The sequence below is a fragment of the Hypanus sabinus genome, unplaced genomic scaffold (genome assembly GCF_030144855.1).
Source record: "Hypanus sabinus isolate sHypSab1 unplaced genomic scaffold, sHypSab1.hap1 scaffold_450, whole genome shotgun sequence".
Taxonomy (NCBI): Eukaryota; Metazoa; Chordata; class Chondrichthyes; order Myliobatiformes; family Dasyatidae; genus Hypanus; species Hypanus sabinus.
This window is the reverse complement of record NW_026781325.1, coordinates 321,537-337,255: the sequence shown is the minus strand read 5'-3', so window position 1 is coordinate 337,255 and position 15,719 is coordinate 321,537. Positions and strand designations below refer to the sequence as shown.

The 15,719-nt window shown below is 50.8% G+C and overlaps 1 protein-coding gene across 1 annotated transcript in view; it reads left to right on the top strand.

The window, feature by feature from the left end:
* The window catches only part of LOC132388993 (uncharacterized), a 61,600-nt gene that overhangs the window by 26,647 nt on the left and 19,234 nt on the right, over window positions 1-15,719 (top strand). Inside the window, exon 3 of the mRNA XM_059961405.1 lies at window positions 6,873-7,331. Coding sequence (XP_059817388.1) covers window positions 6,873-7,331 — 459 coding nt within the window. The remainder of the gene's footprint in view (window positions 1-6,872; window positions 7,332-15,719) is intronic.

Genomic DNA, 15,719 nt, shown 5'->3' with positions numbered 1-15,719 from the left:
GAATCTCCCTCCACACTGTCCCATCACTCTCTCCCAGGGTCAGACACAGAGTGAATCTGCCTCCACACCGTCCCATCACACACTCCCAGGGTCAGACACAGAGTGAATCTCCCTCCGCACCGTCTCATCAGACTCCCCCAGGGTCAGACACACAGTAAATCTCCCATCACTCTGTCCCAGGGTTAGACAGACAGTGAATCTCCCTCCACACTGTCCCATCACACACTCCCAGGGTCAGACAGACAGTGAATCTCCCTCCACACTGTCCCATCACTCTCTCCCAGGGTCAGACACAGAGTGAATCTCCCTCCACACCGTCCCATCACTCTCTCCCAGGGTCAGACACAGAGTGAATCTGCCTCCACACCGTCCCATCACACACTCCCAGGGTCAGACAGACAGTGAATCTCCCTCCACACCGTCCCATGACACTCTCACAGACTCAGACACAAAGTGAATCTCCCTCCACACCGTCCCATCACACAATCCCAGGGTCAGACACAGTGAAACTCCCTCCACACCGTCCCATCACACACTCCCGGGGTCAGACACAGAGTGAAACTCCCTCCACACCGTCCCATCACACACTCCCGGGGTCAGATACAGAGTGAAACTCCCTCCACACCGTCCCATCACACACTCCCAGGGTCAGACACAGAGTGAATCTCCCTCCACACCGTCCCATCACACACTCCCGGGGTCAGACACAGAGTGAATCTCCCTCCACACCGTCCCATCACACACTCCCGGGGTCAGACACAGAGTGAATCTCCCTCCACACCGTCCCATCACACACTCCCGGGGTCAGACACAGAGTGAAGCTCCCTCCACACTGTCCTATCACACTCTCCCTGGGTTAGACAGAGTGTGAATCTGCGTCCACACTCTCAGGGTAAGACACAGTGGGAATTACATAGTTTTTGTGGAAGTACTCTACGTTCCTGTGGTTAGTGGTGAGTTTTGTTCCATTCGAGCTCTCTCGCTGGAAGTAGGCGACATCTCGTGTTTATGCCGTCAGACATGAGTGGGCAGTGGAAACATCTCTTTCCTCTTTTTAGCACCATTCCTTGTGCTTCCTCATTCTGCCCCCCAGAAACAAGCCCTGTTGATTACGATACATCTCAGCCACCCACTCTTCTCCCCACAGAGGCCACGAGTCCTCTCTTCCAGTTGGGCCAGGCACAGCATTAGAGCACAGAAAGATCCCACCATCAAGGTGAACACTGGAGTTTTTTCACTGGTCGATTGAGGGACCAAATCTACTTTCCCCTCTCCACCTCCATCCATACCGCTCCCTCCACACCAACCTTTCCACAGCACTGCTCCCTCACTGCCTCTCAAAGAGCACTCCCTCCTCACAACACTCCAACAGCAATCACTGCCCTCGACTCCCTCACTCACTCCCCTCCCCATCCCTCACACGCCCATCCCTCACTCCCCTCCCTGTCTCACTCTCACGCCCCTCCAGCACTCACCCCCCTCCAACAACCACTCCCCTACCACACTCACTCCCCATCCCGACCCTCACTCACACCCACCCTGTCCCTCACTCACACCTATCCCTCACTCACTCCCCTCCCTATCCCTCACTCACACCCATCCCTCACTCCCCTCCAGCACTCACTCCCCGACCCACACTCACTTCCCGTCCCTCACTCTCTTCCCTCCCCATTCCTCACTCTCTCTCACTCCCCTCCCCATCCCTCCCTCACTCCTTTCCCTTGAATTGACTTTCTTTCTTACATCATGTGGACGAGGAGTAAGAATCTTCACATTACGTCTCTGTCTCAATGTGCAGTCATTTTAATTTACAATAAACAGATGTCTTTGTGACATAGACTACGTTCCAATCAGCAGGAATTCAGCAGGCTGATGGCCTGTTGGTCCTGGCTTTTATGCCTCGGTACCGTTTCCCTGTTTGTAGCAGCTGGAACAGTTTGTGGTTGGGGTGACTCGTGTCCCCAATGATCCTACGGGCCATGTTAGCACACCTGTCTTTGTAAATGTCCTGAATAGTGGGAAGTTCCCATCTACAGATGCACTGGGCTGATCTGCAGAGTCCTGCGATTGAGGGAAGTACAGTTCCCATACCAGGCAGTGATGCAGCCAGTCAGGATGCTCTCCATTGTTTCCCTGTAGAAAATTCTTAGGATTTGGCGGCCTATATTAAACTTCCTCAACCGTTTGAAGTAAAAGAGTCCCTGGTGTGTACAGACCACGTGAGGTCCTCGGTGATGTGGATGCTGAGGAACCTAAAGCTGTTCACCCTCTCAGCCCCAGATCCACTGATGTCAACAGGAGTTGGCCTGTCTCCATTCCTCCTGTAGTCCACAACCAGCTCCTTTGTTTTTGTGACATTGAGGGAGAGGATGTTCTCTTGACACCATTGTGTCAGAGAGATGACCTCTTCACCTATTATTGTTTGGGATAAGGCAGTGTCATCTGCAAAATTAATTGGCAGAATAGGGCTGTGGGTGTTGACACAGTTGAGAGTAAAGGAGGGGACTCAGTGCTGAGAGTCAGAGGGCCCAGTCTTATTGTCTGGCAGGAAGCTGACAGGAAGTCCAGCTGCAGAGGGGCCCCTCGAGCCTGATGCTATTAGGGTGTTGAATGCTGAACTGTAGTCCGAAAACTGCATTTCCACATCCCACAATGCTCCCTCTGCACAGTAAGACCAGGAAGTCAAGTTATTGGAAAATAATTAGGCCATCGGTTCCATCGAGGATGATTCCCTCTCTGTCTCACCCCCGTAAATTCTCCCCATAACCTTAAACGGCTTACCGACTGTGAGCAGTCCAATGCTCCTCATGCACAGCATTAACTCTTTCACCACTCTCATCATCTCTGATGCTGGAATACCCTCTTTCAGATGCCAGGTCTAAAACTACCCACAACCATAAGACATTGAAGCAAAATTATACTAACTGTGTCATCAAGTCTGCTCCACCATCCCAAAACAATTGGCACCCTGACGAACCAAGAGTCCGGAGCAGATTCATGAGAACGATTCAAATCTGCTTTAAAGACACCTAATGACTCGGCTTCCACAACTGTCTGTGGAATTAATTCCACACATTTACCACTTTTTGGCTAAAGACATTCCTCCCCATTTCTGTTCTAAATGTTGAGGCTGCCCTATCTGACCCTAGACTCCCCCAATACAGGAAACATTCTCTCTACATCCACTATGTAGGGCTTTCAATATTCGATACGATTCAATGAGATCCCCCCCCCCCCTCATTCTTCTAAGCTCCAGTGAGTACATCCCAGAGCCATCAAACACTCCTCAGACATTAACCCTTTCATTCATGGAATCATTCTCTTGAACCTCCTCACCTTTTCTTCGATAAGGGGCCAAAACTGCTCACAACACTCCAAATGCAAGTAACTCCAATGGTTACTTTGAATGCCAGGCTTTTAGTTGTTTCAGAAAGGACAGGGAGGGAGGTAAAACGGTAGGGTGTGGCACTTTTGATCAGAGATAGTTGTCACGGCGCCATGGAGGGATTGTCTACCGAGTCTCTGTGGGTGGAGGTTAGGACCAGGAAGGGATCAATAACTTTACTGGGAGTGTTTTAAAAGGCTGCCCAATAGAAACAGGGATATCAAGGAGCAGATAGGGAAACAGACCCTGGAAAGGTGTAATAATAACAGAGTTGTTGTGATGGGAGATGTTAATTTCCCAAATTTCGATTGGCATCTTCCTAGAGCAAAGGATTTAGATGGTGTGGAGTTTGTTAGGTGTGTTCAGGAAGGTTTCTTGACACAATATGTAGATAAGCCTAGTGTTGGTGCATGGCCAAGTGGTTAAGGCGTTCGTCTAGTGATAGTTCGAGCCTTGGCTGAGGCTGTGTGTGTGTCCTTGAGCAAGGCACTGAACCACACACTGCTCTGCAGTGACACCAGTGCCAAGCTGTATGAGTCCTAATGCCCTTCCCTTGGACAACATCGGTGGCATGGAGAGGGAGATTTGCAGCTTGGGCAACTGCCGGTCTTCGGTTAAAAATAACCTTGCACAGCTTGCACCCTGGAAACTTTCCAAGGTGCAACTCCATGGTCTATCGAGACTAACCCAAGCCCAAGCCCCTATGCACTTCAGATTTTTGAATTTTCTCCATGTTTGATGGTTCATACTGCTTTCCTCATCAACACTATTACTAAATAGTGTTAATGTAATGTCCCTTGGTTTGAATGTTCACTGCTTTATTTCTGGAAAATATGGAATTATCACAAGTAAAAGAAAAGATTTGGGGGGAGAAAAGATAATTTGAAGTAAATAAGTACACAGGAATTGGATAAATATGTTTATGGGTGGGAGCAAACATGAATGTGTTAAGATACAAACACCTATGATGGAATTTGCATAGGGTTACACACATTATTTTGGACAAGAAAGAAATGGACAAGAAAAGATACATGGAAATTATTCAACCACTATTATTGCTATTTTAACTATTATTATTATTTAGTTTAATAGTGTGGAATTACATTTGCACATAAATATCTATTTAAGTGTCTAGTTAATTTTCTTTTAATAGCATCTCCGTGTGTATTTATGAATGCATAAATATATATAGAATATAGATGAAAAAGGCGTTATATGTAAAAAAGTTTGTGTAATACCTTATCCAAATAAAAATAAAATTTAAAAAAGTATTTCCTCCATGCTTAGAAAACTACCTGTGTCTTTATTCCCTCTGCTGAAGTGCATGGCCATAGACTTTCCCACACTATATTCCATCTGCCACTTCTTTCCCCATTCTCCCAATCTATCTGAGTCCTTCTGCAAACACCCTGCTTCATCAACATTACTTGCACCTCCTCCTGGTCTTTGAATCCTCCACCAACTTGGCCACAAAGCCTTAAATTCTGTCATCCAAATCGTTAAGTTATAACGTGAAAAGAAGTGGTCCCAAATCTGCATAACACCACTGGTCAGAAGCAGCCTACAGGAAAAGGCCCCTTCATTCCTACTCTTTGCCTCCTGCCAGTCAGCTAGCCTTCTTTGTGTAATACCTTCGCTTGAAAAGCAGCCTCCAGTTTGGTCTCACTTATAAAGCCTCAGCCTCGTGTCACTCAACAGCCACTCTGATAGGCACAGGAGTGGAATCCAGTGGGGCCTTCTGCCGCTTAGCCCGTTCGCTTGTTGTTCATTCAGAGATGCTCTTCTGCAAGCCAGGTGGCTACCAGAGTTACTGTCTCATTCCAGTCAGCGAGAAGGCTGGCCTTTCTCCTCTCACCACTCTCAGTAACACAACGTTCCTGCTCACTGGATGTTATCTTGTTTTTTACACCATTCTCTGTAAAGTCTAGGGACTGGTGTGCATGAAAATCCCAGGAGTTCAGCAGTTTCTGAGATACTCAAACCACCCCGTCTGGCACCAACAAACATTCCAGTCAGTCACTTAGATCACATTTCTTCCTCATTCTGATTTTAGTCTGAACAAGTAGTGTGGCAGTTTCTTCCAGGAAGATGGCAGTGCACTTGAACACATTACCCCCTCCGGTTCCAACCAAGGGTGCATTTGTTCATCTAGTGTGCCTTTTTTACAATTATGTCACTGCTGGATACTAAATACATCAAATACTGCTGGCCTATCTCAGCAACAAATCGTTCCATAGCAATAGAGCTGGACTTATTTCATAATGTTCTCGTGGCCTGCCTGGACTTGTTTTCTACCTTTGGAATGGCCTGCAGTCCAAAAAAAAGGCTGCATGTGATTGTTTTGGTGTTTTCATTGTGATCACAAGACCCTTTTAGACACTGGTAGTGTAGAATACTGCAATCTGCTTTATTGGTTGAATGGTGAGACAGGTGGCGGGGAAGCCGTGTCGCCTTGGCTGTGGCGACGTTGTCCACAGCAGTCGCCGCGGAAGGAGATGCCTAGACAGTGTGGGCATGCTGGAAGAACAAGCTGCTCACTCGGGGACATGGTCTATATTCTTTCCTTTGTGACTGTACGCTTTTCTGAAATCATGACTATTTGCGCTATGTGCTGTCGGTAATGTGTTTTGCACCTTGGCTCCAGAGGGACACTGTTCTGTCCGCCTGTACTCATGTACGTCTGACTTGAACTGAACCTCTTTAACTATGTCTGCCTGCTTTTCTACGTTGAGTTGCTGCCACATAATTGGATGATTAGACATTTGGGCGGCATGGTAACGTGCTGGTTAGCTCAATGCTTTACGGTGCCAGTGACCCCCCTTCAGTTCCTGTCGCTCTCTGTAAGGAGTTTGCACGATCTCCCCATGACCGCGTGGGTTTCCTCCCACAGATGGCAGGTTAACTGGGCATTGTAAACTGTCCCGTGATTAGGCTAGGGTTAAATTGGGGGATTGCTGGGCCAGAAGGGCAACTCTGCACTGTATCTCAAAAAGTGAGCGAACAAGCAGGTGTGCAGTGTGTGAATAACCATATAACAATCACAGCACGGAAACAGGCCATCTCGGCCCTCCTAGTCCGTGTGGCTAGCATAGCTTTCTTAAAGTGACAGCAACTCGGGTTCAGTCATGTACGCTCTCCGCGCAGGTTCCCTCCCACAGTCCAAAGATGTATGACAGCACATTGTGGACACGCTACGCCAGCACCGGAAGCACGTCATCTCTTGTGGGCTGCCCCCAGTGTGCCCTTGGACCGTTTTTGGTCATTGACGTATTTCACGGTATCCTTCATCTGAAAAACAACTCTGCATTTTAATTATTAAAATCAAGAACTGAAACATTGCAAGGAAGCCATGTCTATCTTGTTGTAAAGCAGTCTGAATGACCTCATCTGCATGAAGAGTTCTCTATAAATAAATTTACTATGGTCATTACTATTCCGCGGCTGTTGCTGTGGGATTGTTACTCTGAGCCCCTTCGTGTTACCACAGACACTTACACGAGGCTTGAACTGGACAATACTGAACTGCACCGTGACTCACACAACTGAGAAGCAGCCCATTCAGTCCACTACGTCCATGCTGACCTTTGACACCAATCTTGTTGCCCAGCTCTCGGTCTGTGTTTCTGTGAGCACTGGCACTCTGCGCCATGGCAACCGCGGATACCTCGTGAACCCTCCCATGTGCATTACCGCGAGAGGGAATAGCCCCCGTCCGCACATTGCTGCAAGAAGATATCAGGAACGCAAAGCTGGGGTCGTCGCTGGGAAAATGCAAGTTTTCGTTTCACTGGCAGCAGGTGGGGAGGTTTCGAGCGACAGGGACCAAAGCAATGTGGCCAGTTCTGGTTTCAGTTTTCACAGCTGGTGGCGTCAGGGTCACTGTGGACAGCACGGGCCACTGGGGGCTGCAACAGAAACTCACAACGTCCCCAACACTCAGCAGAGAGTAAGGGAAAGAAAGGGAGAAAGAGGGGAGGGCCAGAAAGGAGAGAGATGGAGAGGGAGACAGAGAAAGGAAGGAGAGAAAGATAGAGGGAGGGCGAGAGAGAGAAACAGAAAGAGAGACAGTGAGTGTGTGAGAAATACAGGGAGATAGAGAGAAAGAGAGAGAGGGGGAGGGAAAGAAGGAGATAGAGAGAGGGGAAGTGAGATACAGAGAGAGAGAGACTGAGGGTGTGAGAGTGTGTGACAGGGAGATAGAGAGGAGGAGAGATATAGTGCGGGTGTAGGAGGTTACAGACACAGGAGCGGTGTAGGAGTTAATAGCGATGAGGAGGGGTGTAGGGGTTAACAGAGACAGGGAAGGGTGTAGGAGGTTACAGACATGGGATGAATGTAGGGGGTTACAGAGAAAGGGACAGGTGTAGGGGGTACAGAGAATAGGAAGGACGTAGGGGTGTTAGAGAACGGGAGAGTGTAGGGGTTACAGAGAATGGCAGGGGTAGAGGGGTTTTAGAGAATGGGAGGGGTATAGGGGTTGGAGAGAATGGGAGGGTTGAGGTGGTTACAGAGAATGGGAGGGTGTAGGGGGTAAACAGAGAATCAGAGGGGTGTAAGGGGTTACAGAGAATGGGAGGGTTGAGGGGGTTACAGAGAATGGGAGGGTGTAGGGGTAACAGAGAATGGGAGGGTTGAGGGGGTTACAGAGAATGGGAGGGTTGAGGGGGTTACAGAGAATGGCAGGGTGTAGGGGGTAACAGAGAATGGGAGGGTTGAGGGGGTTATAGAGAATGGGAGGGTTGAGGAGGTTACAGAGAATGGGAGGGTATAGGGGGTTACAGAGAATCGGAGGGGTGTAGGGGGTTACAGAGAATGGGAGGGTTGAGGGGGTTACAGAGAACGGGATTGTGTAGGGGGTAACAGAGAACGGGAGGGTTGAGGGGGTTACAGAGAATGGGAGTGTGTAGGGGGTTACAGAGAATGGGAGGGTATAGGGGGTTACAGAGAATCAGAGGGGTATAGGGGGTTACAGAGAATGGGAGGGTTGAGGGGGTTACAGAGAACAGGAGTGTGTAGGGGTAACAGAGAACGGGAGGGTTGAGGGGGTTACAGAGAATGGGAGTGTGTAGGGGGTTACAGAGAATGGTAGGGGGTTACAGAGAATGGGAGGGTTGAGGGGGTTACAGAGAATGGGAGGGTTGAGGGGGTTACAGAGAATGGGAGGGTGTAGGGGGTTACAGACAATCGGAGGGGTGTAAGGGATGACAGAGAATGGGAGGATTGAGGGGGTTACAGAGAATGGGAGGGTGTACGGGGCCACAGAGAATGGGAGGGTTGAGGGGGTTACAGAGAATGGGAGGGTGTAGGGGGTTACAGAGAATTGGAGGGGTGTAGGGGGTTACAGAGGGGAGGGTTGAGGGGGTTACAGAGAATGGGAGGGTTGAGGGGGTTACAGAGAATGGGAGGGGATAGGGTGTTACAGAGAATGGGATGGTATAGGGGTTACAGAGAATGGGAGGGTGTATGGGGTTACAGAGAATGGGAGGGTTGAAGGGGTTACAGAGAATGGGAGGGTGTAGGGGGTTACAGAGAATGGGAGGGTGTAGGGGGTTACAGAGAATGGGAGGGTTGCGGGGGTTACAGACAATGGGAGGGTGTCGGGGTTGGAGTGCTGTTCTGGGCCTGTAATGGGAGTTTGTGTTCTGAACCTAGAGGTGATTTCTCACTGGGTCAGTTGGGAGGGTTGAGGGGGTTACAGAGAATGGGAGGGTTGAGGGGGTTACAGTGAATGGGAGGGGTGTAGGGGGTTACAGAGAATGGGAGGGTTGCGGGGTTTACAGAGAATGGGAGGGTGTCGGGGTTGGAGTGCTGTTCTGGGCCTGTAATGGGAGTTTGTGTTCTGAACCTAGAGGTGATTTCTCACTGGGTCAGTTGATGGGAGGGTTGAGGGGGTTACAGAGAATGGGAGGGTTGAGGGGGTTACAGTGAATGGGAGGGGTGTAGGGGGTTACAGAGAATGGGAGGGTTGCGGGGGTTACAGACAATGGGAGGGTGTCGGGGTTGGAGTGCTGTTCTGGGCCTGTAATGGGAGTTTGTGTTCTGAACCTAGAGGTGATTTCTCACTGGGTCAGTTGATGGGAACAGATCGTGCCTTTTGTGGAAATGGGAACTTTGAAACCGGCAGAGACAAACACAACACAATTCTGACACAAGACTATCCCCTCCCAGGGTGGAAGTTTTCCAAAGTGATTCATCAACTCCGGGGGAGTAGAACTGCCCTTTGGAATACCCCTGTAAAAACTACCTCACTGATCTCATCATGACAGGAGCCACATAGAGGAAAGGGTGGTGAGGAGGGAATGCTGTGGGAGGGGACCGTGAGTAGGGAACTCTGTGGGGTGGGGGTGTGGAGTGAGCACTGTGGAAATGGGTGAGGAGGGAATGCTGTGGGAGGGGGTGAGGAGGGAACTCTTGTGGGGGGCGGTGGGGATGGAGTTCTGTGAGAGGGCGTGAGGAGGGAGCTCTGAGGGAGGGGGTGAGGAGGGAGTTCTGTGAGGGGGTGAGGAGGGAACACTGTGGGAGGGGGTGAGGAGGGAACGCTGTGGGTGGGGCGGTGAGGAGGGAACACTATGGGAGGGGCGGTGAGGAGGGAACACTGTGGGAGGGGCGGTGAGGAGGGAACACTATGGGAGGGGCGGTGAGGAGGGAACACTGTGGGTGGGGCGGTGAGGAGGGAACACTATGGGAGGGGCGGTGAGGAGGGAACACTGTGGGTGGGGCGGTGAGGAGGGAACTATGGGAGGGGCGTGAGGAGGGAACACTATGGGAGGGGCGGTGAGGAGGGAACACTGTGGGTGGGGCGGTGAGGAGGGAACACTATGGGAGGGGCGGTGAGGAGGGAACACTGTGGGAGGGGCGGTGAGGAGGGAACGCTGTGGGAGGGGCGGTGAGGAGGGAGCACTGTGGGAGGGAGTGGTGAGGAGGGAACACCGTGGGAGGGGGTGAGGAGGGAACTGTGGGAGGGGGTGAGGAGGGAACACTATGGGAGGGGCGGTGAGGAGGGAACACTGTGGGAGGGGGTGAGGAGGGAACTGTGGGAGGGGGTGAGGAGGGAACACTGTGGGAGGGGGTGAGGAGGGAACACTGTGGGAGGGGGTGAGGAGGGAACACTATGGGAGGGGCGGTGAGGAGGGAACACTGTGGGAGGGGGTGAGGAGGGAACACTGTGGGAGGGGGTGAGGAGGGAACACTATGGGAGGGGCGGTGAGGAGGGAACACTGTGGGAGGGGGTGAGGAGGGAACACTGTGGGAGGGGGTGAGGAGGGGATGCTGTGGGAGGGGGTGAGGAGGGAACACTGTGGGAGGGGGTGAGGAGGGAACGCTGTGGGTGGGGGTGAGGAGGGAACACTGTGGGAGGGGGTGAGGAGGGAACACTGTGGGAGGGGGTGAGGAGGGAACACTATGGGAGGGGCGGTGAGGAGGGAACACTGTGGGAGGGGGTGAGGAGGGAACACTGTGGGAGGGGGTGAGGAGGGAACACTATGGGAGGGGCGGTGAGGAGGGAACACTGTGGGAGGGGGTGAGGAGGGAACACTGTGGGAGGGGGTGAGGAGGGAACACTGTGGGAGGGGCGGTGAGGAGGGAACACTGTGGGAGGGGGTGAGGAGGGAACACCGTGGGAGGGGGTGAGGAGGGAACACTATGGGAGGGGGTGAGGAGGGAACACTATGGGAGGGGCGGTGAGGAGGGAACACTGTGGGAGGGGCGGTGAGGAGGGAACACTGTGGGAGGGGGTGAGGAGGGAACACTGTGGGAGGGGGAGTGAGGAGGGAACACTGTGGGAGGGGCGGTGAGGAGGGAACACTGTGGGAGGGGGTGAGGAGGGAGATCCAAAAATGTTCACTGGATTGTGAGCCTTCCACTGGGGAAACTTCTCTCCTGTCCTGTCAAGGTCTGAGAGATCTCAGTCAGGTTGCCCTCATCTTTCTAAATCCATGGGACTCAAACCCAACTCTTGGTGATGGGACCCCCCCCCCCCACCCCAGGAATAACCTGCTGAATCACTTCCGGCCTGTCCTTCCTTAAGTGAGGCTTCCTGAGCCAAGATTCAGGGTCCAGCTGGGGCCTTACTAACGTGCTGGGGTCGGAACTGGACATCCTTACGTTTGAATCCCCACCCCGTGGACCAACACCAAACTGGCAATCCCCACCTGCTGCCCCTCTGACACCAGAACTGTTCAATCCCTCTGGAACGCACTTTCTTACAAGGTTAGGTAGGTTTGTCTTGTCACTGAACACTTTAACAAACGTACTGCAGGCAGTGGTCTGCTCAGCCCAGTCCATCCCTCCTCAACTTTGGTTGGATCTACAGGAGGCACCATCTCAAAAAGCAACACCCATCATCAGAGACCCTACCATCCAGACCACGCCGTCTCCTCGCAGTCTGAAATCACCAGGAACAGCTCCTTCCCTTCATCCATTCAACACAATCCTAATCATTGAAGCAACACCTCACCACCTTGTACTGCAGCGGACCTTTCTTTTAAGTTCTAATTGTGTTCTTTCTTGTAAAAATTGTGTATAATTCATGTCTAACTTCTGTTTTTCTAGTGAATGTTCGGTTTCTGACAATCTGTGCCTACGATGCAGCTACAATGAAGTTTTCATTGCAGCTGCACACACGGACCTGTACCTCTCTCATCTGAATGCTCTCCCCACTTAGACAGTAGTCATCTCTCACTGAGATGTGTTTCCCTGCGTTAAGCTCCACTCGTCGTTTCTGTGTTGCCCACACCCTTGCAACTGGTCACGAGTGAAGAACTGAACCCTCCGGTATACTAGTTGTAGTCACTCAAGCCTGGTAGAGACCTGCATCTTGTGAGGCTTTGGTCTGCGATAGCCATTCTTTCTGCAAAGTGTTTAACATCACAGTTCCCTAATGGGGATAAGCTCTCACTATTTATCCCAAAGGTGTGTGTCTCAAATAGCCTCGGACAACCAAGCCTGGCCTTCACATGAGGCTTAGCTACTAAACCCAGTGGAACCATTTCTACTGACGGAAAGGGTAAAGATGGCTCCCGACACCTTAGAGCAGTCACTTCGGACAGGTGGGGCCGTCCGCCATTGCTGGCAGTTTATCTAGAAGGAAAATTCTGATCTCAAACCTCCGCTCCCTTATGGCTATACCCACACATGAGGAAAAATCCATTGCTGGAGATCCTGTTTGGAGTTTCGGGCTGAGACCCTTTTACAGAAGTCCTAAATAGAGGGGTCTCAGCCTGTTGGCTCTTTCTCATAGCCGCTGCCTGCCGTGCTGAGTTCCTCCAGCACTCTGTGTTATCAGCAAGCTGGGGCTTTTCTCTTTGGAGCAAAGGAAGACGAGAGGTGATTTGATGGGGTGTACAGGATGACAAGAGGCATGGATTGCGTGGGTAGCCTGAAGCAGTGAATACAAGCAGACATAATTTTAAAGTGGTTGGGGGTGGGATGTCAGAGGCAGAGTGACAGACGGTAGAACATGCTGCTGGGTGGTGTTAGGGGCAGATGCCAGGGGACATTTAGGAGACTTGGAGAAGCACATGGATGAAAGAAGATGGAGCATTATGTTGAAGGGATGGATTAGATTGAGTTAGGTCAGCACAGGATAATGGGCTGAAGGGCCTGTATCGCACTTTGGGAGGTGAAGTATAAGGGGAAACATACAGATAATAATAAAATAGAAAAGGGGTGCAAATCCACCGCTCCCTGAAAGTGACAGCACAAGCAGACAGGCTTGTAAAGAAGGCAGGGTGTCGTGTGTGTGAGTGTCATGCAGCCACAATGCAGCGCAGGGCAGGAAGGATGTGCAGACTTTGGAGAGCTGAGTGGAGGGCCATCTGGGCGAGAGGCTGTGAGTATGAACTCTGGAGGGGTGGAAGCTGAGGGGAGATCTGATAGAGGTTTATAGATTACAACAGGCACAGACGGAGTAGACAGCCACGATTTCCCCACCCCCAGGGTAGAATTCCTTAAACTGGAGGTCATGCTTTTAAGATGAGAGGGAGAAAGCTTCAATGAAACTGTTGTTTGTAACATTAATGGCCAGAAGGTCTATATTACAAAATTGGAAAGAAGTAAACCCTCCTACCACGTCTCAGTGGTTTTCTCAAACTATTTCTTATCTGAGCCTGGAAAAAATTAGAAGCACTATTTTTGACTCATCAATTAAATTTGAAGAAACTTGGAGACCGTTTATTCGACATTTTCATATGAATTAATTTGGCCTTTTCCAGACCTTCTTTCTGCTTATTCATGTTCAGGTATGGAGTTCCGGAGTTCTTTTGACACTATCATATACTTGTAAGCTATTACTATTGCCCATGTTAGTTTAGTTTAGTGTTTTATTTTTCTTAATATATACTTTTTTCACATATTTTCAAATTTTTTCTTCTTTTAATGGTTATTTTTGTTTTTTTTCATATATAATCATATGGACTTGATTGATTAAGGTATTTTTTTCTGCTGATGTTTAATAGGATATTGTTATCTTATTATCAATGTGACTTCAAGTCTATTGTATTCATAATTTACTCATTATTATGTTATGTTTTTTTTATATGTATATATGAAAATCAATAAAAAAATTGAAAAAGAAAGAAAGAAAGAAACTGTTGTAAAAAAAGATCACTCCCTGCTTGTACACAGCTCTTTCCTTTTGCTTGTTTTTTCTTTCCACTCTTTTCTATAAAAATAAATACTTTGTGGAGATTTGTGATATATATGATTATATGATATATATGTACAATGTCTGAAATACATCTTATGGAAATGTTTGTTTGATGAACTTCAATAAAAAATAAATTACAAAAATAAAGAAATGTGTGGGGTGAGCTTTTTTGCACAGAGAGTGGTGTGCCTGGATTGTGAAGTCAGGGGTGCCAGTGAAGGGTATGATAGAGTGATTAAGAGGCACTTAGGCAAACACATGACTGTGTGGGGAATGGACTTGGTGAAGGCAGGAGCAGATGGGCTGAATGGCCTGTGCCAGTACTCTGTTCAGTCCCACTACCGTGAGATCTGGCTCTGTGCTGCAGCTTCTTGTGTGGAACCTTGTCAAATGCCTCCTGGAAATGCAAATACAATCTCCCCTCCATCAGCACTGCTAGTTACATCCTCAAAGGCTCCTGTAAATTTCTCTTCAAAGACTCTGTAGATCTACAGTACAGAAAGTAACATTGAACTTGGTTTGATTGGATAAAGCTGACTGATTTCACCTTCCAGAACCATGCTAACTACAGTTTCTGTCACGTCTGTTATTAGCCTCCTGCTCTGCTCACTCATCTCTTCTCACCCCCTCCAAAAGTGCCCCCTCCCACAGCATTCCCTCCTCACCCCCTCCCACAGCATCCCCTCCTCACCCCTCCCACAGGATTCCCTCCTCACCCCTCCCACAGCATCCCCTCCTCACCCCCTCCCACAGTTCCCTCCTCACTCTCTCACACAGCATTCTCTCCTCACCCCTCCCACAGCATCCCCTCCTCACCCCTCCCACAGCATTCCCTCCTCACCCCCCCCCACAGCATCCCCTCCTCACCCCCTCCCACAGCATTCCCTCCTCACCCCTCCCACAGCATCCCCTCCTCACCCCTCCCACAGTTCCCTCCTCACTCTCTCACACAGCATTCTCTCCTCACCCCTCCCACAGCATTCCCTCCTCACTCTCTCCCACAGCATTCTCTCCTCACCCCTCCCACAGCATTCCCTCCTCACCCCTCCCACAGCATTCCCTCCTCACCCCTCCCACAGCATCCCCTCCTCACCCCTCCCACAGGATTCCCTCCTCACCCCTCCCACAGCATCCCCTCCTCACCCCTCCCACAGGATTCCCTCCTCACCCCTCCCACAGCATTCCCTCCTCACCCCCTCCCACAGCATCCCCTCCTCACCCCCTCCCACAGCATCCCCTCCTCACCCCTCCCACAGGATTCCCTCCTCACCCCTCCCACAGCATCCCCTCCTCACCCCTCCCACAGTTCCCTCCTCACTCTCTCACACAGCATTCTCTCCTCACCCCTCCCACAGCATTCCCTCCTCACCCCTCCCACAGCATTCCCTCCTCACCCCCCCCACAGCATCCCCTCCTCACCCCCTCCCACAGCATTCCCTCCTCACCCCACCCACAGCATTCCCTCCTCACCCCCTCCCACAGCATTCCCTCCTCACCCCACCCACAGCATTCCCTCCTCACCCCTCTCACAGTGCTCACTCTACACCCCTCCCACAGCATCCCCTCCTCACCCCCTCCCACAGCATTCCCTCCTCACCCCTCCCACAGCATTCCCTCCTCACCCCCCCCACAGCATCCCCTCCTCACCCCCTCCCACAGCATTCTCTCCTCACCCCTCCCACAGCATCC